Raw genomic sequence first — 25,781 nt, 5'->3', positions numbered from 1 at the left:
TTTTTATTCCAAATGGTTACGTGCAACTGCTGTAGCCTTTACCAAACCCACAAGTAAATTTGAACTTTGAGTTTTGCCTCTCTCCAACTGAACTTTGGTGCTAATTACATCTCTATCCTATCCAGAATAAAAAAGAAGTGCTATTTCTCACTTCTGAACTCTCTGTTAAGGCAGTTCCAGACCCAAGAGGTTAGAAGGGCACCTAATTCCCCAGCAGGAAGCCTAAAGCCATCTACTATTTGGTTTACTTACTTACTTACTTATTAATGACTTCAAATTACGAAGAAACTCCAGCCTAAAGTCTTTCTGCTTAAACAACTCCTGCAGTTTCTTCCAGTGGAAACAAACTCAAAAGCTACAGTCCAAATGGCTCCAACAACCATGACACAGCACTATCAGGAGGCCAGTCTGCCCTCCCCTCCACCATAGAAAATGATGTTCAAAGAAGTACCAACTCCCCCAGTTTTGGTTATATAAATCATGTCTAGAAGCACACGGGTGTCTATTAAAGAGTCTTATTCTAATTCCAACACCCAAATTCCACTGTATGTTAATAGACACATTTTAAACCTGTATCAAAAAATATAAACATCACTTACAAATTACTTTCAAAAGCTTACGGTGTTTTTTTTAATTATTAAAAAAAATTACTCTGGTTAAAATGATTTCATTTTCTTCTTGGGGGATTAAACTATTTGGAGGTCTAGATATTAAATTTTTTCAAAAGCTAAAATATTCCCTTAGCCACCCTGGAAATCAACATGCATTTTTGCCCGACCAAAATGAAATTTGTTAAGGATGGAATCTGGAAGTAGTTCAGTCTGTATTTTAGGCTTACGAGTCCCAAGAACCTTTTCCATCAGTCCATAATTTCAAAGAGCACAGAGGCTCTTAGAATTAAAATAAAAAGAATGTATTCTATTTTTCTTTAAACATGACAAAAAGCACTAAACAGATGCACAGATTACTTCGTGACACTGTAATCTGGATAGAGCCTGCTTCTACAACAGTGCTGTCCAATTACAAACCAAAAATTTTAACTTTTAAGTAGTCACAATTTAAAAAGTAAAAAGAAACGGGAATTTTAATAATGTATTTTTTATTTAATGTAATATATACTCAAAATATTATTTCAACATGCAGTCAATGTAAAAATTACTAATACTTTTTTGGCTACATCTTCAAAATTCAGTGTGTATTTTTTAATAGTTCTACTGAGATATAATTTCACACCAGAAAAGTGAGCCATTTAAAAGTACACTACTAATGATTTTTAGTATATTTATGGAGTTAGGCAATCATCATGATGATGTAACTTTAGTACATTTGCATCACCCCAAAAAGACACCTCATTACTATTAGCAGTTACTCCCCATTCTCTTCCACCCCCAGCCGTAGGTAATCACTAATCTACTTTGTGTCTGTATAAGTTCACCTATTCTGGATGTTTCATATCAAGAGAATCATATAGTATGCAGCCTTTTATATTGGCTTCTTTCACCTAGCATGTTTTTTGCAGTTTGTCCATGTTATAGCACAGATCAGTACTGGTGCAAAGACTAACCAAATTTCAAGTGCTCAAAGGCCACATGTGGCCAGAGGACAACACTGGGCAAACTAGTTCTAGAACCAAAAAGCTCCTCAATAAACAAGCATATCACCTGTTAAATAAGAGACCACGTTAAAGCCATGAGAATCCTTAAAGAGAAATGCCATTTATGATAGGCAACAAGTTAGAGATTAGTATTTTAAAATAATTGTTATAGTATATATGAAAACCATTATGAAAAACTAATGCCAAGGTATTTGATAAAGCCACAAGTATTTCTCATTATAATTCCAGATAGCTCCAACAAATGGGCAAAGTGATTCTTAAAAGGCATAAATTAACTACTTGTGAAAGTACATAATTAGCAGAAAAAGTGGAACTTAGTTCCAGGGTACCTACCGCTTACACTTTAAAAAACTACCTTCATTGATGATTTAAAACAAACAAAAATACCCACCATCCCTTGTTCAGAATTATACCAACAATTCTACACAAGTTGAAAAGTTTTTAATTTAATGACATTAAGAAAACCTCAAATGGTTATTAAGTCATAAACCAAATTTAAACAAAAATGTGTAACCCAGGGCACCTGGGTGGCTCAGTCGGTTAAGCATCCGACTTCAGCTCAGGTCCTGATCTCACAGCTCACTTGAACAGTGAGTTCAAGTCCCACACTGGGCTCTGTGCTGACAACTCAGACCCTGGAGCCTGCTTTGCATTCTGTGTCTCCCTCTCTCTCTCTGCCCCTCCCCCACTTGTGCCCTGTCTCTCTCAAAAATAAACAAACATTTAAAAATAATAAAAAATAAAAATTTCTAACCCTATTTTACTGAGCTCTATATAATGTTTTCCCACCTGATTCTATGAATATATTTTACTACCCTCATGGTAGCATATATTTCTAATCTCTTCTGCACCAAGGAAAATTTTCAGAGTATGACTAAGATTTTTAAGAGAAACTAATTCTACTGTGCAAAGTTAATCTTAAAATATATTTCACTCATAATTTTGTTTATCTGGAAGAAAAAGTTCATTTACTGTACAAAGTGGATTTAGGAAGATGTTCTACAGAGGTCAATTTATACAATTTCTAGCAGCATAAACTCTAGTAGCATATAATTTAATAAATGATCACACAATTTAAGTAAATAAATTACCAGAGGGTACTCTTTCTCACAAGAGAAGTAATCACAAAACTACCCTCTATAAAGGCAATCTTTCACTTTATACTCTAAGACACAGATTTAAAAATATAATAGGGGAAGGTGCTTGTAATAAAATCTTGGCAAATTCTGAGCTTCAGAAAATGGTAATGTTTAATTTACTTTAAAATGAGATTAGCACATTTTCCTTTACATCTGTGATGGATGATCCCTTATTCAGGGCAGGGTGAAATTATACCAGGGTTTCTGAGAATGACCTCTAAATGTAAACAACCCCAAAAAAAGATAAAAGAGAAGAACACCAAAACTACTCCTTAACCATAAGTAAACTTTTACCATAAGTAAAAAAGATTAACAGAGGTTTCAATATCATTCCAAAAGTCTGAAACATAAGCAAAGTTATGGAAATTTCCATTTTCTATATAGCCTTGGCATCCACAAAGACAAAAATAAACTTACTCTTTTATTTGAGGCTTTAATTTGTGGCTTAGTGACTTCTGGGTGTTCTCTGATGAGGAATTAGGTCATGTTTAATCGCTTAATTCCCTTATTTCTCAAAGAGGAAAGCTAAATTCTTTATATGCGCAAAGTAGCTATGACACTAAAAATTTGCAATTTAAACGTAACATTTTTTTAAAGAGTTTGCTTCCAAGTCAAACAAAATTCTGCACAGTATTTTTCATTTTAAAATTTGTTGTTTAGGATTTTAATCTGAATTACTCTTTACTTAAAAAGAGTACTACTTTAATTTTTTTTTAAATTTTTTTTTTTCAACGTTTATTTATTTTTGGGACAGAGAGAGACAGAGCATGAACGGGGAAGGGGCAGAGAGAGAGGGAGACACAGAATCGGAAACAGGCTCCAGTCTCCGAGCCATCAGCCCAGAGCCCGACGCGGGGCTCGAACTCACGGACCGCGAGATCGTGACCTGGCTGAAGTCGGACGCTTAACCGACTGCGCCACCCAGGCGCCCCAAAAGAGTACTACTTTAATTAAAAAGAGTACTTTAATTAAAAAGTTTACTTCAAGATTAAAATTCACAAGATATGGAGTCACAAGTTTACCCCCAAACCTATTTTCATTTCTTCCACCTAACAATCAAATTAATCAAAATAAACCCCAAGCACAACCCAAATGAAAAGAATGAAAAGGTGTAAGGGAGAGACAGTTCATCACTTAAAACAGACTAACTTAACTAAAAGCAAATTCCTGGGGAACTCTGGAAATTAAATAAATTTTGGGTAATATATTATGCTTTATCACCAAATGCAAACCACGTCATTATTACCCAAGCAGTGGTATGGCAGATGCTGTTTGTCAAGCCCTGGCTTTTAAAGGGCAGAAGACAAAAAATTACAGTGAAAGCAAGGGAGAAAAAAGGTAAAGCACTGAAAACAGCAGCCTTCACACCAGCTTCTAGTCTCAAGCTCCTTACTGGATCTGAAAGGCCTCCCCCAGGAATGAACCGGCTTAACTGGCAGCCACTTCACAGCTTGCTCCTCCCTACTGCCTGCCCAGTCACAGCCCAGAAACTTCCGCAGTCCCCGCCCCACCCCCTCGGCTGAGGGCTGGGCAGAAACTCTGGCAAAATAAGGAAGCCTCTGGGAGGTGGCAAGCAGCCAACTCAAACTGGATGATTCCAGTTTAGGCTGGTCTGACTCAAAAACAAGCAGTTCTTAGCCTTCCTCACAACATTCAGGCACACTGACTGCCCAGGGCAGCACACAATGAGCTCTCCTCATTTGCTCTCAGGGTTAAATCTACCCGGTTCTCATCTCCCTAGTAGCAGGGAATCTTAAGTGAAAGCAAGATTCTCAGTGCAGAGCAAATATGGATCAGCCTAGCACTTGTTTCCAAAACTGCCTATTCCATACAGAACCCTAACACTGACAACATCTATTACCTATGGAAAGCTCCTCTAAAATTTTTATACTTGACAAAAAGAGGAAAAGCCATAAAGGAAATCAATCTATTTATAGATCTCCACAATGGAAGTTAAGCCCATCAAAGCAATCAGGAAGCAAACACCTCCATTTTCCATATTATGCATTAAAAAGGCTTGGCTAGTAGGCGCCTGGGTGGCTCAGTCTGTTAAGCAGCCAACTTTGGCTCAGGTCATGATCTCACAGTTCACGAGTTCGAGCCCAACATCGGGCTCTGTGCTGACAGCTCAGAGCCTGGAGCCTGCTTCAGATTCTGGGTTTCCCTCTCTCTCTGCCACTCCCCCACTCACGCTCTCTTTCTCTCCAATCAATCAGTCAATCAATCAGTAACATTAAAAAAAAAGGCCTGGCTAGCTAATATGACCCCAAAAGACAGAAGATTGTGTGTACCTTATTTCCCCAAAAAACAAACTATACCGCAGCTTAGAAAGGAATGTGCTTCAAAAATGTGGGCTCTTCAACTGATGCTGGGAATGGAAAAAGATACAATAATACACACACACACACACACACACACACACACACACACTCATTCACTGGGGTTTACTCTCCAATGCACACACTGGTAAACATTTATTCCACGCTGCTCAATAGCCCCAAAATGGCATTAAAGAGGGAATGACCAAATGTTGGTTCTTCTGGACAGTAATGGTATTTAATGGAGCCACTCAAAATATGGGGAGACTTTATGTGTATTTTTTTTAATATTTACTTATTTTGAGAGAGAGAGAGAGAGAGAGCGAGCAAGTGAGCGCGCTCGAGTTAGGGAGGGGCAGACAGAGACAGAGAGAGGGAAAAAGAGAATCCCAAGCAGATTCAGCACTGTCAGCACAAAGCCCAACTCGGGGCTCGATCTCACAAATCATGAGATGACCAAGAGTTGGACACTTAACCGACTGAGTCACCCAGGGGCCCCTATGTGTATTTGAAATCTAGTTATTTTCTCCAGGATTGCAGACACACTAATATGCTTGCTGTCCTTTCCCACCCCCAACCCTTCTCCCTCCAAAATTGGTAACTTTTTAAAGAACTTAAAAACCTGTCATCTATACTTCTTTATTTTAGTAATAAAGAAACAATTTTTTCTATGGAAAAAAAAAAAAGAACGTAGATACCATTATCTCAAGGAGAATAGTTAATCATAAAGTCAATGAAACCACTAGATGGCTTTTATTTAATTTCATCACAAGAATTCAAAATTTTGGGGCACCTGGGTGGCTCAGTCAGTTAAGCGTCCGATGTCAGCTCGGGTCATGATCTCAGGGTTCATGGGTTCGAGCCCTGCATCAGGCTCTGGGCTGACAGCTCAGAGCCTGGAGCCTACTTCAGATTTTGTGTCTCCCTCTCTCTCTGCCCCTCCCCTGCTCACGCTCTGTCTCTCAAAAATGAATAAAAGCGTTAAAAAAAAATTTTTTTTAGAGTTGAAGATTTCAAGATAAAAACTATATTATTGGAAATAGGCAACGAATACGTTTCATTTACAATACTGACCTTCAGCAAAACATTCTCCCTTTTAAAATCTAAAGTAATTTCAGCTGTCTAAAAAAGTAAAGGGGGCACCTGGGTGGCTGAGTCAGTTAAGTGTCTGACTTCAGCTCAGGTCATGATCTCGCAGTTCTTGAGTTGAGCCCCATGTCGGGCTCATGCTAACAGCTCAGAGTCTGGAGAGAGGGCAGGGGGAGAGGGAGAGAGAGAGAAAGTGTGTGTGTCTCTGCCCCTCCCCCGATCTCTCTCTCAAAAAGAGAAACATTAACGAAGAAATTTTTTTAAATAAAAAAAAAAACAGTAAAAATGAGGCATAAGTACAAAATAAACAGGCCAAGAATGGTTGTGAAATCCATAAATAAATCAGCTATTTAAAATGCCTTAAAATGGAGGGTGCCTGGGTGGCTCAGTCTGTTAAACATCTGATTCTTGGTTTCAGCTTAGGTCATGATCTCATGGTTCATGAGATTGAGTCCCACGTCAGGTCCTGTGTGGACAGCATGGAGCCTGCTTGGAGTTCCCTCTCCCTCTGCTGTCTCCTGCTCCACATTTTCTTTCTCTCTCTCTCTCTCTCTCTCTCTCTCTCTCTCGCTCTCGCTCTCGCTCTCGCTCTCGCTCTCTCAAATACACTTCAAAAGAAATGCGTTACAATGGTGTTAGGTTTAAAATAAGCATGCAAATATTTTCATTTTATATGAAAGGGACAAAAAAGAAAGATCTCTCCTGAGAATATTTATTATCCTTGACTTTGGCTTCATAAAGGCTTAAACCTTTACTGTCCCTCCTTGAAAGTCCTATGAATTCTCCCAAAACATACACTTCACTTGTTATCCTCAAATTAATATACATCTGAATTGTCTATTTTCACATTTTAGCTAGCATAATTTATGTTTCAATGGTTTCTGTGCACGGGTATGTTCTCTTTACACAAAGAACAACAACAACAAAAATCTCATTTCAATTTAAGCAACTCATCTCAAACTGACAGGTACAAACAGCAAAGAGGAGAAAGGTTGGTATTCTGCAATAAAATCAACTTCATTTCTGCTCTCACTTCAATCCTACGCAGCTACAAACAGAAGAGTTGGAGGGAAATATCATGGTTTCTAAACACCAGTTTCCCAAATACAGTTGATTTGTTGTGTCACTTTTTCCTGAGATTAGCACAAACTATTTTGGCCCTCCTAAATACATCTGAGAATGAGGAATCAGCGCAACAAAACCAAATTTTATCTCCAAATAAATCCAGAAGTTATCTGCCTATTCATTATTATAGATAAGAGATCACTTTTGATGGTAAAAATTCAACAAATGTGTCTCTAAGATTAAACATTACAACAATCACCAACAAACTATTAATTCCTTTAGCACTTAAAAAAACTGGTTTTTAGGGTGCATGGCTAGCCCAGTTGATCTTGTGGTGGTGAGCTCAAGTCCCACAATTGGGTGCAGAGATTACTTAAAGATAAATTCTTTAGGGGCGCCTGGGTGGCGCAGTCGGTTGAGCGTCCGACTTCAGCCAGGTCACGATCTCACGGTCCGTGGGTTCGAGCCCCGCGTCGGGCTCTGGGCTGATGGCTCAGAGCCTGGAGCCTGTTTCCGATTCTGTGTCTCCCTCTCTCTCTGCCCCTCCCCCATTCATGCTCTGTCTCTCTCTGTCCCAAAAATAAATAAACGTTGAAAAAAAAAAAATAAAAAAAAAAAAAAAAAAAAAGATAAATTCTTTAGAGGCACCTGGGTGACTTAGTGGGTTAAGTGTCAGACTCTTGGTTTCAGCTCAGGTCATGAACTCACAGTTCATGAGTTCCAGCCCTCTGTCAGGCTTTGCACGGAAAGCACAGAGCCTGCTTGGGATTCTCTCTCCCTCTTGGCCTGGGTGGCTCATGATCTCACAGTTCATGAGTTCCAGCCCCACAGAACCCACTTTGGGTCCTCTGTCCCCCTCTCTCTCTGCCCCTCCCCCAGTCTCTTTCTCATCTCTCCCCCTCCCAAAATAAGCATTAAAAATAAATTAAATAAAATAAATTAAAATTTTTAAAAAGCATAAAAAAATAAAACCTTAAAAAAAATGAAAGTGACTTTTACTTTTACTTTGCTATTATATATCATAGCAAATTGTATAGGCAGGTAATAAAATGAGCGTTCCTTCCCCAAATCAACATTCCAAATAAACATACTTGTAAAATAAGAGAAATGAAAAATACACGGTCACTATTAATCCCAATGGCTTCCCTCTCACATAATCAGCTTCGTCCATATTCTTTCACAAGCCTGCAAGATGACAGTAATTTTGGAAATTTTTCTACACAAACTTGAAAGAAAATTCTCTCTCCCTACTTAACAACCACTAGCCTCCTCATTAAATCACAGACAAAAGGGTATTTGAATAAAACTCCCCCTTGGGGCACCTGGATGGCTCAGTCGATTGAGCATCCATCCGACTTCGGCTCAGGTCATGATCTCACCGTTCGGGAGTTCAAGCCCTGCTTCGGGCTCTGTGCTGACAGCTCAGGGCCTGGAGCCCGCTTCAGATTCTGTGTCTCCCTCTTTCTCTGCCCCTCCCTCGCTTGCACTCGGTCTCTCTGTATCTCTCTCAAAAATAAATAAACATTTAAAAAAATTTTTTTAACTCCCCCTCTAGTAAACTGTAATCTATAACATCTTGACTGTTCACAAAATGACTAGCAGAATTGGTCTTTATAGAATAAAAAGCTCTTTAGCACTTTTAACTGTATCTGTTGTAAAAATCCAGAATGTGTTCAATATTCTAATTACTGTTAAAATATACTTCAGGAAAAATAATCTTAAATTGTCTACCATTAGAAAGAAATGAGTAGGGTTATGACAACTTTGATATAATTTACTCAAAAATATAAAAGAAGAGCGTCTGAGTGGCTCAGTTGGTTGACTGTATAACTCCTGATTTCGGCTCAGGTCACGATCCTGGATTGAGCCTCACATCAGGCTCTGTGCTGAGAGTGGAGCCTGCTTGATTCCCTCCCTCCCTCCCTCTCTCTCTCCCTCCCCTCCCCCCCATGCCCCTCTCCCCAGCTCACGTGCACACTCTCTCTAAAATAAATAAAATTTGGGGCGCCTGGGTGGCGCAGTCGGTTAAGCGTCCGACTTCAGCCAGGTCACGATCTCGCGGTCCAGGAGTTCGAGCCCCGCGTCAGGCCCTGGGCTGATGGCTCAGAGCCTGGAGCCTGTTTCCGATTCTGTGTCTCCCTCTCTCTCTGCCCCTCCCCCGTTCATGCTCTGTCTCTCTCTGTCCTAAAAATAAATAAACGTTGGAAAAAAAAATTAAAAAAAAAAATAAATAAAATAAAATAAAATAAAATTTTAAAACATATATATGTAAAAGAAATATAAAAGTGAGGTCTACAAATAATACTAGCCAAAGAAGAAGTTTCACTTCCCTTTCAATAAGAAGTAAATCATTTCAATTGCAAAGGTAAGACATTAGACAAGATAGGGGCTTTAGCATAAATCACACCATATCTTAATACAGCATCACAGCTGAAGAGTCTGACTGCTCCAAAATTTTTAAAAATATTTACTTATTTTTGAGAGAGAGAGAGAGAGAAGCAGAGAGAGAGAGGGAAAGAGAATCCCAAGCAGGCTCTGCACTGTCAGCATAGAGCCTGACGTGGGGCTCCAATTCATGAACTGCGAGATCATGACCTGAGCCAAAATCAAGAGCCAGATACTTAACTGAGTGAGCCACCCAGGCTCCCCTAAGTTCTTTTATTTTTAAGTTTATTTACTTATTTTGAGAGAGTGAGAGCACGCGAACACGAGAGAACGAGTAGGGGAGGGATAGACAGAGAGGGAGAGAAAGAATCCCAAGCAGGCTCCGCACTGTCAGCACAGAGCCTGACAAGGTCTCAAGACTGTGATATCATGACCTGAGGCAAAACCAAGAGTTGGACACTTAACCCACTGAGCCACCCATGGCTGTTCTAAGTTCTATAGGCTTTTCTCGTTACTTTAAATAAACACCACAAATGTCAGTTTTCCTGCTCTAGAATGTAAGAAAAAAAGAGTATCTCTCTCTGTCTTCCCCTTTGCTGTCCCCAAGCTTCTTCCTTAAATCTTCCAACTATGGGGGCACCTGGCTGGCTCAGTTAGTAGAGCATGTGACTCATGATCTCAGAGTCGTTGATCTCAGGGTTGTGAGTTCAAATCCCACAGTGGACATGGAGCCTACTTAAAAAAAAAAATCTTCCAACTATGACAACATAAAAAAATTCTAGTAATGTAATAACTATACCAAAAAAAAAAAAAACCCATGAAATTTCACTGGTTATTTTCTAAATCAACTTATTCTAATTTTAAAACTCTATATAGGTAAAAAAGCTTGCCGTATATTCAGATTTACTCAAACAGGTAACTAAGCACAATTTAACGCCACATGGCTTACCAAAAGCCACAAGGAGAAAAGAGACAATGAGATGTTATCTGCTAGTTATTTTCATGCAGTTTTCTTTGCTTACTACTATATTCATTTTCTTTCCACCTAAATACCTATTTTTGTGACTAAAAAGAATTAAAATCTGTAGTTATTGGACATATTTAGAAAGACAAACCAACAGAGTTCAGAAGAACAAAAAGGCAAAGGTTGACCAGAGCCCAAAAAGCTTTTAAGGGAGAGGATGGGGCTGCCTTTGGAAAGTTGAAAAGATGCACCTAGCCATACACCCAGATTAATAAAATTTTACATGTTAGCTCTTAATTAGACACATACATAGTTTTTGTTTTGGATTAGCCATTGCAAATGCTTAATCTAAACTAGTTCTATTCTTGGGGCACCTAGCTGGCTCAATCAGAAGAGCATGCAACTCCTGATCTCAGGGTCGAGAGTTGAGCCCCATGCTGGGTACAGAGATTTCTAAAAATAGATAGATAGATAGATAGATAGATAGATAGATAGATAGAAGCTAGCACACAAGCTTTGATAATATATAAATAAACTAGTTTTATTCTTGGGGCTCCATACAAACCATCTTATTCTATAGATCTGGTGCACAACACAATATTTGTTAAATAGATGGCTGAATGTAAATTCAAAAGTTAACTTTATACTAAAAAGAGATTTAGAGAAGTAATCTATTGAAAAGGAGGGAATGGAATAAGAAAATGTTTCAGATTATCCAAATCTCAACTCTCTCCTTTTACCCTTTTCATCCATTTCCCCCTCATTCATTCAGTAAACTTCTGTAAGGTGTAAAATCAACAACTAACTGCCAGGATACCCTTTCAGCAATCTGGTGAAGTCTATATACCACTTTTCAAATAGTGTTTCTAAATACATGAAGTAAAGTAAATAGGAATAAAAGGGAAAACAATTATATTGACATGGTTATTAAAAGATTTAAATTTTGTGGTATAGTAATGTCTTCATTGACATTAAATTACAATACTTAACATTGAGTTTAATAACTGCTTCCCAGTAATGATGACTAGAAGCCCAATTCTGAGATACCTGCAGAATTACCTGTGGATTTATACTGGTAACAAAGTAACTCATACTGTTAGTACCACTGGTTTTTGATGCCTATTTCCATAATGGGAGGCAATACTTAATTTCAGTTATATGTTACTAGTAAGTGAAAAGATGTCATTTTCCTGATCCAAGTTCAGGGACCCTAAGTTAGGCCAATCATCTTTGGTTGTGATTGAAATAAACAACTGGGAAACAAAGCACAATCAAAACCTACTTTAAGGGGCACCTGGGTGGTTCAGTCAATTAAGCATCTGTCTCTTGGTTTCAGCTCCGGTCATGACCTCACAATTCATGAGATCAAGCCTCACATCTGGTTGTGTGCTGACAGTGCTGAACCTGCTTGAGATTCTCTCTCTCCCTCTCTCTGCCCCTCCCCAACTCATGCTTGGTCTCTCTCTCTCTCAAAAATAAACAAACATAGGGGCGCCTGGGTGGCGCAGTCGGTTAGGCGTCCGACTCCAGCCAGGTCACGATCTCGCGGTCCGTGAGTTCGAGCCCCGCGTCGGGCTCTGGGCTGATGGCTCAGAGCCTGGAGCCTGTTTCCTATTCTGTGTCTTCCTCTCTCTCTGCCCCTCCCCGTTCTTGCTCTGTGTCTCTGTCCCAAAAATAAATAAACGTTGAAAAAAAAAAATTTAAAAAAATAAATAAATAAACAAACATGAAAAAAAAAAAACTTTAAGATCATTGGGAAAGTTTATGAACTAATTTAAGTTCCATAAATTCTTCTTCAATTCCCTTAACCTATATTAAAGAAAATTCATTAACATGATAGGAAAAAGAAACTACAGAAATAAAGTATGTTCAAGTTCAATCAGGACTTTGAAAATAAATGCTTTTGTGGAATTTACATATTTAAAATTTTCTGGTGGAAGGAACAGTGACTTCCTAAACCATGACAGAGAAAGAGACAGAGCATCATAGGGCTGCACATAGGGAAGTTCTTTTTTAATTAAAAAATTTTTTTTTCAATTTTTTTTTTTTTTTTTGAGAGAGAGAGAGAGAGAGCGCGCGCGTGCGCAGGGTAGGGGCAGAGAGAGGGAGGCACAAAAACCAAAGCAGGCTCCAGGCTCTGAGCTGTCAGCACAGAGCCCAATGCGGGGCTTGAACTCACAAACTGAGATCATGACCTGAGCCAAAGTTGGACACACTGACTGAGCCACCCAGGTGTTCCCACATGGAAGTTTTTATACCGTTAAGTCCCAGTTCTCACCAGTTAAATACTGATAACAGTTATGCAGAAACTGTAGGTGTGTCATTCATAAAGACTTCACAACCAAACTGCTATTAATCCCATGTTTACTCATTTGAAATGCACTGCTAGGAATCTGTTCACCAAAGTTCTAATAATTAAGGGGGATGGAGAGTGATTAACTTTCCATGTCATGCAGACAGAATACAAGCTTGTTTCTATAGCTAGAACTGAACTATATTTTATCTACTACAAAATGTTAATCTTAAACATTTTTAAAGACCTTGGAAGGTCATAGTTTCACAGTCATAAAGTTTTAAAGATTAGAAAAAAGAACTTATTTCTTCCAAAAGGAAATTGAACATTGTGAATCTATATAACATCTCAAAATACTGCACTCTGAAGTCAACATAATAGTAAAGGAGAAGAGGGCATTTGATAAAAAGGAGGCTGAACCCAGGGATAAGAGATATGCTCTGCACACCAAAAGACTATTTCCCACACTTGTTTCAATCACAGTATCAAATCTTTTAGCTATTTACAACGATTTTGCTTTATCCTGTGTTAACTAAGAACTGTAACCAAGTATTTCAACTATTTATTGAACATGTACTTTGAGACAGACAATAGACTAGGCTCTGTGGTGTGCACAAAGGAAGACCTGGTCCTGTTCTCACAGGATAGCATCAAAAGGTCCATCACTGAGTCCCATCTCCAAAAAATTCATTCTGTTTTTCCACAAATCAACATAATCTGATTCTTACTATGTCTCTCCTGCTTGTCCCAACTTAGGCATTCTCAGAGTCCAAGTTTTCCTTTTCCAAACTACTGAAATAGGCTCCTAACTGCAATCTCTGCCTTTCCTATTCTAAGTCACCAAATGCCCTTCTAAAGCACAGACCTCAACAAACTATCTCCCTTCTCAAAATCTTTCAACCACTCATCTCTGCATGAAGAATCAAACCCAAATTCATTATCATGGCTAAGTCACTCTAAATTATTTGCTGTTTGCAAAACATTCTTCCACCACTTGTACCTCTTCAGGTTGTTCGTTCAGCCCAAGATGTTCCCTGTCTAGCCTAAAACTCACCTCTTCTTGTTAAAATCCTACACATCCCTCATATCCCTAAATCATAAAAACTTCCATCCCCAAGTATGAATCAGGCAGGTGACAGAGGAGGAAATATCTTCTACTGATTGTAATTTAGTACCCCTGTAGATTTTCTAAGCTCATCCTGCCTTTGTGGCAGTTATCTTTCTGACTGTAAATATTCAGAAGCATATAACTGCTCCTTTTGCTTATATAAACAGGAATTAACTTCACCAAATTGATCAGATGACTTTTGGGTTCAAGCTTTTGAGCCTACAATGCTAAGGGTTAGATACCAAACCACTATCACTCCCACTAAGTACAATCCTGAAGGCACTAAATGATGTTTCATTTTGACCCAATAAAATGCCATGGCATCCCTTTAATGAGATAGGTTTATGGAAAATGACTAAAACCTAAACACTTTAATTCCATGTAGGAGAAAGTGGGACATGACAAGACTTTATAATCAGCTTATAGAACTTGAATGAATCTCACGGCACCTGGGTGGCTCAGTCGGCTGAGTGTCTGACTTGAGCTCAGGTCATGACCTCACTCACAGTTAATGAGTTTGAGCCCCACACTGGGCTCGCTGCTGTCAGCAGAGCCCATTTCAGATCTTCTGTCCTCTTCTCTCTGCCCTTCTCCTGCTTGCACTCTCTCAAAAATAAACCGTAAAAAAAAAAAAAAAAAAAAAAAAAAGAATTCAAATGAATCTAGTCAATCATTTATCTCAACAATATACCAAAAATAAAATCAAGAGAAGTTAAGGGTTTTCTTTTTCTTTTTGATGTTTATTTGAGAGAGAACAAGAACGCAACCAAGAGCAGGGGAGGGGCATGGTGAGAGAGAAAGAGAGACAATGAGCTCAAACTCACAAACCATGAGATCACGACCTGAGCTGACACCATAGTCAGACGCTTAACTGACTGAGCCATCCAGGCACCCCAGTTAAGGGTTTTCATCCATGCGAGAGCTGAAAGATAAGGGTTTTCATCCTTGACAGAGGCTGCAAATGTGGAGCCAGAACCTAATTTTCCTCAATTACATGATCATTTACTTTTCTTAAATTAATTCTAAGCAGGCAATACTAAAAGAGAAATAATTAATCTGGGCATTTTAATCAGGTCAAAAAATTCGTATCCTGTAAATTTAAAATATATACCCCCTAAATATAAAACTATGATATCTGTGACAAATAGATTGAAAAACAGTAACTGGAAATGGGAAATGATTCAAGATTATCAACTGAATAATAATAGCTAGCAATTATTAAAGGCAGCATTTATTAAATATATAGAGGCATCAAGCTCAGCATGTGAAATACATTCTTTCATTGCAATCTTCACATAATTTTAAAGCACGATTCTTATAAGAGATGAGAAGCTGAGGCATAGAGAGCAACTTGTCCAAGTAACGTGTCCAAGATTATTAAAATGAGTAATAAGCTCTATTGTCTACCTAGATCTATGATAAACTTCTAAGCTCTTTCCTGTTAAGTTTACCTTCGAGTTATTATTTTCATCTTTAGGGTAAAACTCCTTTGTAAAAAAAATTCCCAACTAATGAAATTAGCTCACTCAAGCCTTAGTGAACAGCTAAGTTACAACCTGCGTTTAAAGAAAGCTTTTCTACTTGAGTTTATAAACTGGCTACCACTTTGTTGTTAAAATTAGTTAAAAGGTATCCATAAGTTCATTTAGTCATTGATATTAAATGTGTCAACAATATATTTCACCAATACATCTTTAACCAAACAGCTTTTATGAATTTCCAACCAAAATAATAGAAATAAGTTACCATTATACACCCAAGCAATTAAAAACTGTAGAGATACCACATTTTCAATGGCACAGGATTTACTTCATTCAGCTAAAGTTACCGTTTTTCTGCCTCTTTTGGCCATTTTAATATTGAGCATCTGAAACATGAGGCAGTATTTGCAAATTGCTTAATTTCAGTTATCAGACAGAATGATTTCAATGGCTACCCGCTAATCAAAGCTTCTTCATTCGTACATGATCCAAGATTACTTACTTTTAAAAATATTACTATGCTACAAATCATTACCACTGATTGTTGAGAATTTGTGACAATTTATTCAACAGCTTGTCTGTTATAACAAAAGGCTGTTAACCTACCTGTCACTGCTGGTACTACTGCTGCTGCTGATTGAATCACTACTGGAGGATCTACTCCTAGAGCCGCTGCCGCTAGGGGACCTTGTGGGTCTAGACGCTTGGCTAGCCAGCCTCTGAGGAGACTGATTTCTAGACTGGGATGAATGTGGTGACCGACTCCTGCTGTGCTGGTAATTCCGCTCTGGCCTTCTGCCTCGTACCTCCCGGGTAATATCATCCCTGTAGATATCCCTGTGTACCACACTGGGCAGTGTAAACTGCTCCCGAGCCCTAGGTTCGTATCGGGGGTCATGAGCATCAAAACGGTTTGGACTTCGACTCCGAGAAGTATAATAGAGCCCATGTTGTAAAGTCCGCTCGCGAGGATCTCTATAGTAATCCTGATCGTAATGTCTTGTCCGATCAAATCCTCCCGTCCCCCGTTCATGGTGTCCATAGGCACTATGTTCATAAGCACGCTCCCTGTTATCTGAAGCCCTGCATTTAGGAGGGGGGAAAAATATTTAATCAATCAGAAAAGGGCAAGCAAAACTAAAAGCAAGTCATGCAAACATTCACTTCAGCATTGTCTGTCTGCAACTGGTCATTTTCTAAACAGCATTAACCTACTTAGTAAGCAAATACTACCAAGCTTAACATTTTACTTGACTCCAAATATTACCTTCACAGCTGAGCAATCATTGTGTATATCGGGCTTTCATGACTAGTGTTCTGCAAGTCAGCTGCTCTTTTTATTAGGGATTTTCTGGCTTACATACAGAAATATACATGTACCATCTCCTTTTCACTTGTAGTTAAATGGAACAAGAAGAGACTACCATTTTAATATCAACGTTTTCTATACTTCCATCTGATTATAATATACACCAAACTTTTACTTACTTAGCAAATTTATTTTAGGCAAAATTTCCATGATACATTTTAACACAGACATGAAAGCCCTATTGCAATGTATGTCCCAGCAGTAAGAGGGCATTTTCAAAAAAGTCCAGAAAAAAATTTTAAGTGTGACTTTTTCTCACTTTTGACTTCTTGGGTAATTATAAAAACTATTAGATTATGTAAATTGCGGTGCCCAAGCAATCACATTTAATAACAGAAATGGAATCTTAAAAGAAAAAGAAAACCACTTAGGATATCAAAATGATGGGTTGACACATGCTGTTCTATGGCAAATTTAATTAAAGGATAAACATTATTTTATCTCATGGTGCTATCAAATTCTACAGAATTTTTAAAACGCCTATTCCATGATTCAACGTGTTAATATTTGTACTTAATGGTTACAGGAAATATGTTCTCTTAGGTTTTAGCTAAACTCAAATTGCCTCTGATGAAATCAGCCAATTTTGGGAACTGTAAGATATTCGAAGGTTGCTATCAGCAATGGTTTAACTTAAAGGTATTTTTTGTCGGACAAGAATATTTGCCAACCTACGGTTACAAAAACTGTTGTTGCATATGTTCCATTACACACATGCAATTCTGTGCTGGTATTAAAAACAAATTCTAATCCTATGAAGAAATCTTAACATTTTCTACTTTTGTAGGAAACCAGAACTCATTTCCTGAGTTCCTAAAAGACCTTTTCATTACTTGAATCTGAATTTGAGAGTTTCTTCTCAACCTTATCTTTGGATTAATCTATCAAAGCATTAAGGAATAACGAAAGAAACAGAAGAATTAGGATCTGAAAAAAAATCTTAAAACTAATACTATGCCCCCAATATATACATAGATCCTTATCTCTCCACTAATCTTCATTTACAGCCACCATTTCACTTAGTAGCAACCATACCTTCCCAGGCTGTTTTTGCTATTTGCTGCTACGATGTAAAGCAACTGGCATGGCAAAAAATTCAGTAATATCTTTCCTTTTTAAATGTATTAAATAACTTTCTCCTTTCTAAATTTGCTACATTGCTGGCATTTGGATAGATATTTCAATGCCTAACAAACAATAGGGTTTCCTTTGAGATTTAAAGAGAAAATTTCACAAATAATTCAATTAGCACCCTATCAAATGTTAATTGGTAAAAGCTGTTATTAATGATATACCAGAAGCAATAAGCAATAGTTCTAGGAGAATTACTTCTACAGCTGATATTTTATAAATATGCGAAGTTCTTATCCATTAGGAAGATACAGAAGGCAGGCACAAGAGCTAGCAGAGCTGAAATCTAATAGCTATTCTTTGATTCATCTATTAGTACTAAATACTTCTAGAGTTAGTGGGGGGAAAAAAAGAGAGAGTTTGACTTGGGTTAGGAGAGGGGCTAATATACACAGGTCAGGACATACCAACCTTTTCCAAGTGTGGAAACACGACCTATAATCCCAATTAAATCTAGGGAGAGAATTGTGAACATAACTTCCCCAATTTTGGCCCCTCTTACGGGGGTAATCCACCTTCTTAATGGGCAAGGGTGTCAAATGATATTTAGATGAACCACAAGGAAAAAAATCTTAGTGACCAGATAAAATAATTCCACTGGAAGCAAGTAGTCCCAGACAAACTGTAACTCTCAAACCCCCAGACTTCTTTCTTGAGATAGCAGACAATTATAAATTCATCCACATTTATAAAAATTTCCAGCCCTAAGTATGAATCAGGCAGCTGACAGAAGAGGAAATATCTCTAGGATTCCACCAAATGAGGAAGTAACAGTTGTTCGCCAATAGTTCACCTTTGTAGCCATCCAGCACAGTCAATTTTGATTGCTGTATCCGCAACTGATCGTCACCATGTGTTCAAGGCTAAAGTACCTTTAATTGGACAGCAACTTGTTTAAGAAACAAAACAGTAATCCTCTTCCCCTGGGCTAATGGAATCTTGACTGCATGACATCCCATACATTCCAGCAATTAGAAAAGCATGGCTATATTCCAAGATTTAGAAACATTCATTATCTCAATTTTCCCCCATTCCATCAAGGAGTATAATTCCAACATGGAAACTGTGTAGATCCAAAATGGAAAAAAATCAAACAGTGCCTTCACTCTTCTTCATCCAAGTACAGATTTCCAGATTAAAGTATTGTTTGTAGAATCCAAGCGGTTGAATCATTATGGTCTGTTAGGTTTTTTGTGACAATCCAATTCGTTTGTACACTTTATGTAGTGAAAATTGAGAAGCAGATATCAACTTCTAAAAGAATCTGTAGGCTCTAATATTCCAGATATATTCCATATAGTACAACCACAAATCTGTAGCCAAATAGCTCCATCAGATAGCAGAGATATATCCAAGGAAGGCCTTCACATTATCCAAGAGAAGGAATAGTTAACTCTAGAAGACAGGTAACTCCAAAAATGATACTGCCATACAAAATCTTCCACCACTTTACATCTCAGGAGTAGATATCCAACCAGCTGCAGGAAATATCCTCTACGATTCCACAAGATACCAGCCACTGGGAAGAAATCACTTCCGTTTCCAACCCAAAATAGGAAACATTGAGAATGCCCAAAACTTTAAATCCATCTGGGGCCCCTAAATATGAGTTTCTGTTTCTCACCATATCAAATACAAAATACCTGCCTACAGAAACCTTGGAACTTACCCATCAAGTCTCCGCTCATAACGTCCTTCTCGTGCATGAAGTGATGGTGGGGGGCCATAAGCAGGCCCTCCACCACCTCCTCTGAACCCAGAAACCTCTCTACTACGAGATGCTATGGAAACTGTATCATCCAATCCCCGAGCAGCACTCGGAATGGTGCCTGGTTCATTATAATCCGTGCGTAGGTCTCTATCTCCCATTTTGTTGACTGAGTTGTGAGCTTTCTGTGCACTTTTGATGTCCACAAAATCCACAAAAGCAGCCACTCCTCCTTCAGATCCCCTCTTGGGGAGAATTTTGACACTTTCCACGCGGCCATATCTGGAAAAAATAAAACCAACATTATTGTTGCATAGGAATAATTTTCCAAAAACAGTTTTTGAGAATTTGTTTCATATTTTTAGACAATTTACATTGTCTATGAACATGGGAGGAATTGCAAAGTGACACTTGGAACGGCTTTCACACTCACACTTTTCTTTCCTGGGGCAAAAATGTACACATTTTTAAAAATCTTTCCTTCTTTGAACAAGAGAAAAAGAGCATGCACACAAGCAGGGAAGGGGCAGAGGGAGAGTGAATCTTAAGCAGGCTCCGTGTCTAGCACAGAGCTCAGCACAGAGCCTGGTGTGGTGAGATCATGACCTGAGCCTAATTTAAGAGTTGGGAGACTTAACCAACTGAACCAGTAAAGCATCCCTACAAAATTTTTTTTAAAGTAAGCTCTATACCAACACGGAGCTTTGAACTCATGACCCATGAGAACTAGAGTCATAAGCTCTACTGACTGAGCCAACCAGGAACCCCAAAAGTTCACAAATGTTTTAACCATTTTATTGTTCTCACTTCTTAAACACAGTACTAAATTACTTTCCCCTTCAAGAAACAGCTGAAATGAATCTCTCAGAAGTTTTAGGAATTTTCACATCCTAAAAAAAGATATTAAACCTAAGATTGTTCAATGTTACTTAGAAATCTTTAAAGATGTTTATTAAAGTAAAAATTGTAACTGATAACAGCTACTTCAGATTTCATTTTAACTCAATAAGTGAAAATGGTCTTAATGAAAAAATGAGATGATTTCATATCTTAAAGGTAAAATAAATCCAGTATTGTGTGTCTACTTATTTTCCAGTGTCAGTCTAATTTTTTTAATGCAGTTTCTGCTATTTAATTTCTTCAGGAGGTTAAAACTATTAAAACATAATTTAGGCATAGTTAGAATTGTTTTTCATACAAATTAATAAATTTGAGAAAATCTTTTGATAGACCATATGTTCCCATTTTTATTAAAAAATCATTATGTTTGCAAAGAAAAATTTTAGGACACCTTTTATATTTTGAAGCATATATATAAGAAATACCAGGACTTGGAATTTTAAAAGTCATGACATTTCTACAAATTTCATTAGGAGTTAATTATGTTTTATGTACTTGTAATTTGGCATTTTAGAAAGGCAGGCACAGCACTTTTAAATATAGCGTTCGTATTTGCTGACAACCCAAAATCATAATTTTACACTTCCCCTGAAGAAGCTGACATTATCAGAAAGCAGAACTTTCCTCTTTACATCCTGTAGTATGATTTAAGTTACTATCTCTCACAAGGGAAACATAACCCTAAAACTCAATTTCATCCGGCAACCGAACTAAAAGTAACAAAATTATTTGTTAATGAAGTAATGAAAGGATCTTTTTAATTTGGGAAAAAATTGTTTGAAATTGAAATAGTTCTTTTCTTTCCATACAAACATTAAATAATACCTTCCATTATATCTGACAAAGGACTTGTATCCAGAATACAAAAAACCTTATAACTCAACCCATTTTTTTTAAATAGGCAAAACACTTCAACAAAGAAGACACACAGATGGCAGATAAACAGTAAAATATGCTCGAAATTATTAGTCATTAGGGAAATGCAAATCAAAACCACCATGAGATACCACTTCACACCCACTAGGATGACTATTTAAGGGGGGGGGGGGGAGAACGAGTGTTGACAAGAATGAGGAGAAATTTGAAATCTAGTGCAGAGCTGGTAGAACTGTAAAATGGTGCAGCAACTGTGGAAAAGTTTGGCATTTTCCCAAAAAAGTTAAGCATAGAATTACCATATGACCCAGCAATTCCACTCCTTTAAGAAATGGAAACTGGTGCTCAAATAATTATGCAGACAGCAGTGTTCACTGAAGCATTATTCACAACAGTCAAAAGATGGAAACAATCCAAGTGTCTACCAATGAATTAATAAGATGTGAAATACACATAAATGGAATAGTACATTAAGACATAAAAAGATGGGGCACCTGGGTAGCCCAATAAGTTAAGCATCCAACTCTTGATTTCGGCTCAGGTCATGATCTCATGGTTTGTGAGAGTTCGAGCCCCGTGTTGGGCTATGTGCTGACAGCATGGAGCCTGCTTAGAATTTTCTCTCCCCGCCCCTCCCCTGCTCGCTCTCTTAAAAATAAACTTAAAAAAAAAAAAAAAAAAAAAAGAGAGATGTAAAAAGAAACAAAGTTCTGATACATGCTACAACATGGATAAAAATTTGAAACATCATACTAAATGAAATAAGCTGGACAAAATGGGAAAATATTACCTTATGATTCCACTTGTATGAGGTATCTAGAATAGGCAAATTCATCAAAACAGAAAGTAGAATAGAGGTTACCAGGAGCTGGGAGAAGGGGAAAATGGGAGTTATTGCTTAATGGGTATGGAATTTCCATATGGGATGAAAAAATTCTAGAAATAGATGGTGGTGATGGTTATATATAACACTGTGAATGTACTTAATGCCACTGAACTGTATACCTAAAAATGGTTAAAATAATTTTATAGTATGTATATTTTACCACACCCACAAAGTTTATCACTAAACAGAAGGATGCATACATAGGTTTTTCTACTAAAAAAGAAAAGAGGGAAGCAGCAGAGGGAAGCAACTCCCCATTAAAAAAAGTTAGCCGAAGAATAATACAAGGAAAACAAATGTTTAAGCTTATGTCTTGAATAATAAAGAGCTAAATGCAATACTGAAAGAGGGACCAGATAATCCACAGATAATGCAGATAAGGTGGGCTCACCATCTCTATTCTTTTTCTAAATATCTATCTATCTATTTATTTAGAGTGTGTGCGCATTGTGCAAGAAGGGGAGGGAGAGAGGGAGGGAGAGAGGGAGGGAGAGAGGGAGGGAAGGAGAGGGAGAGGGAAGGAGAGGGAGAGGGAGGAGAGGGAGAGGAAGGGAGAGAGGGAGGAAGGGAGAGAGGGAGGAAGGGAGAGACAGAGACAGAGAATCTGTGCTGTCAGCATAGAGCCCAATGCAGAGCTTGATCCCTTGAACCCAACCAGGAGATCATGACCTGAGCGGAAAGCTCAACTGACTGAACCACCCAGGTGCCCCTCTATCATTTTTATATTAAGGAAAGCACACTTTGGAAAGAAAACACATACAAATCTATCTTCCAATTTAACAAAGGAGAACTTAATCAGATATTACAATTCTATATTACTCTTCTACAATGTGAAGACTGGAAATTTCCAAATTAAAAAAAAAAAAAAAGCCAACTCTTCATACCATGAACACTCAACTGGTAAATACAACATCCTGACTTTTGTCTACGCTTTCTGAAACAACACATTTTCTACAGTTTTCAAGTATTCCTCAAGTATCAAGATGCGACATTTATCTGACGTTTACTAATTAAAAAAAAAAAAAGAAACCATAATTAGACACTGTTTCCTTTCTGAACTATATCAAGCAGTAGATACAGGTTTTCAGAGAACCTATGGAGTATTTTCCAGTAAAACATACAAAATAACTTTTTCTAAAATTACAGGGTCACTGGTTGTGTTACTATCTCATTTATAATTTTTAAAGAATTAAGAGAAACTAAGTTTAAAATAAATGAGAACATAAAGCTAATAAATTGTGTTTGATGGTTATAAGCTGCAGTATATAACAATCTTATAGGTTTGTCTTCAAAACCAGTCAAAAAACAATACTAAATTGGTTTCTGGTTGGTCAAAAACCTTCAAAATTAAAAAATATTAAATTTATCAACACACACTGTATTCTTCTGAATTTTTAAGAGTCAATGTAAAAATTACCCAAAAGAGGAACACCTGGCTGGCTCCATCAGTAGAGCATAAGACTCTTACTAAGATCTCTGGGTCATGAGTTCAAGCCTCATGTTGAGTGTGAAGCCTACTTAGGATTAAAAAAAAAAAAAGTTATCCAAAATAATACCAGGTCTGGTGAAATGTTTGGTCTCCTTTCAGCAATGGACAATTCATGTAACAAGCACTGACCATCGTTAGCAGTTCCTTGAAGAATAGAATTTCACTGAATTAATGGCCTCAGAGCTCACATTAGAAAGCAATATTGACATAGTTGAGGGAAAGCATGGGAGTATAAGAGACTAGGAACCCAATTCAATTAATTATATGCTTTTTAATAAGTACTGTTCTAGGCACTTGATGCATATCAGGGAGCAAAACAAAGATCCCCAGTCTCAGGGAATTTAATTATAATTTAGTCCTGATAGGTGAAGAGTCCTCCTATTCTAAACTGTTTTTATCAACTCTACAAGAAGCTTACTCTATAATTTCCAAAGCAACACCATTACATAAAGCTAAAGACATTAGTATGCTAAAACCCAATGAATTCTCCCAATACCTCTTCTTTCCAAGAAGGCACTGTACTCAACCATTAATGGCTGGGTTACCATTAAAATTCAATGATTAATTTTAATCCTAGTTTTTCAACAGACCCTACCAATTAGCAATAGTAAAGAACAGCCACATACAGTACTGCCTTTTCTCACAAAGCCTCCTGCTACAGAAAACAATCCTCCCCAAGTCATTTTTGAAACAAGACAACACGTCCACTCCGCTTAGAAAATACAATCAAATTCTACATCTACTTTGCCCAGTTAACTCCTAGAGTTAAAAGATCCCCTCTGAGTCTTTTATGATTACTAACATTACTTCTGCATTTTCAGGTAGAGATCCTTTCTAAAGCTTCAATGCTGTCCTGCTATCCCAGGTAAGAGTTAATAGAATTATGGGGTGCCTGGGTAGCTCAGTCTGTTGAGCTTCTGACTTCAGCTCAGTCATGATCTCGCAGTTCGCGTTGGGCTCTGTGTTGACAGCTGGGAGCCTGGAGCCTGCTTCTGATTCTGTGTCTCCCTCTCTCTGCCCCTCCCCTGCTCGTACTCTGCCTCTCTCTCTCATAAATAAAAAACACTAAAAAATTTTGTAAGGAAGAGTTATAGAATTATATACAAGAAGAATATCAGCTTCTCTGATGAGGTATGCAATTAACCTACACATCTACTCATGTACAATGCAAAATATCATTTTCCAAACATTATATGTTTTATCAAACTACCAATAGCTTTGTGTATTTCCCACTTTCCCACCCTTCCATCCCATTATGGCCAACATGTTGCTTATTCAAAAGCAAATGGCCAATAGGCACAGACAGAAACAAAGCAAAGATCAAATGAACATGTCACAAGGTATAAAAAGGCCTAAAAGATAAATATTAAAGCTTGGTTAGGCTACCTAGAATAGCAGAGAAAAGAGGGACACCAGGTGGCTTAGTCGGTTGGGCATCTGACTTGATTTCAGCTAAGATCATGACCCCAGGGTCTTGGGATCAGGCCCCACATCAGGCTGGGTGCTGAGCATGGAGCCTGCTTCATATTTTTCTCTCTCCCTCTGCCCCCTCTACCCTGCTCATGCTGTCTCTCAATCAATCAATCAATCAATAGTAGAGACAAGAAAACATGTGTTTGTTTTTTATACTATAAAAAGATCCAAAATCATTCGTCTTTCAAACTCAGACAGTTGGGTAATAAATACATTCATTACAACTACCAAACTATCTGGAATAACACAGTAACATCAACACTTACATTAATTACCTTTTCATAGCAATAACTTTTACAAAGGAATTGCTAATTTATAAATCAACCCATTTGATCTTATATTTATACCAAAAGGCTAGTTTCCCCTCTTATGTCAGACTTTTACTTCCTATACCAGTGACTGGAAATACTTCAGGCAATCCCAAAGACAGAATCCTCAGCAACTTGTTATGTTATAAGAGCACCTAATTAGAGCTGGCCACATTTTTCTTAT

The 25,781-nt window shown here is 37.7% G+C and overlaps 1 protein-coding gene across 2 annotated transcripts in view; it reads right to left on the bottom strand.

Annotated features, from left to right (window-relative positions):
• SPEN (spen family transcriptional repressor) overlaps positions 1 to 25,781 on the bottom strand; it is a 92,699-nt gene that overhangs the window by 44,007 nt on the left and 22,911 nt on the right. Inside the window, exons 2-3 of one of the 2 annotated variants that reach the window (XM_040462212.1) lie at positions 19,627 to 19,947; positions 16,064 to 16,540 (exon numbers count right to left, since the gene is read on the bottom strand). In XM_040462212.1, coding sequence (XP_040318146.1) covers positions 16,064 to 16,540; positions 19,627 to 19,947 — 798 coding nt within the window. The remainder of the gene's footprint in view (positions 1 to 16,063; positions 16,541 to 19,626; positions 19,948 to 25,781) is intronic. The other variant, XM_040462216.1, reaches the window with a different exon arrangement.

The sequence above is a fragment of the Herpailurus yagouaroundi genome, unplaced genomic scaffold (assembly GCF_014898765.1).
Source record: "Herpailurus yagouaroundi ecotype Mexico unplaced genomic scaffold, PumYag 77, whole genome shotgun sequence".
Lineage (NCBI taxonomy): Eukaryota > Metazoa > Chordata > Mammalia > Carnivora > Felidae > Herpailurus > Herpailurus yagouaroundi.
This window is presented reverse-complemented; position numbering and strand designations above follow the sequence as displayed.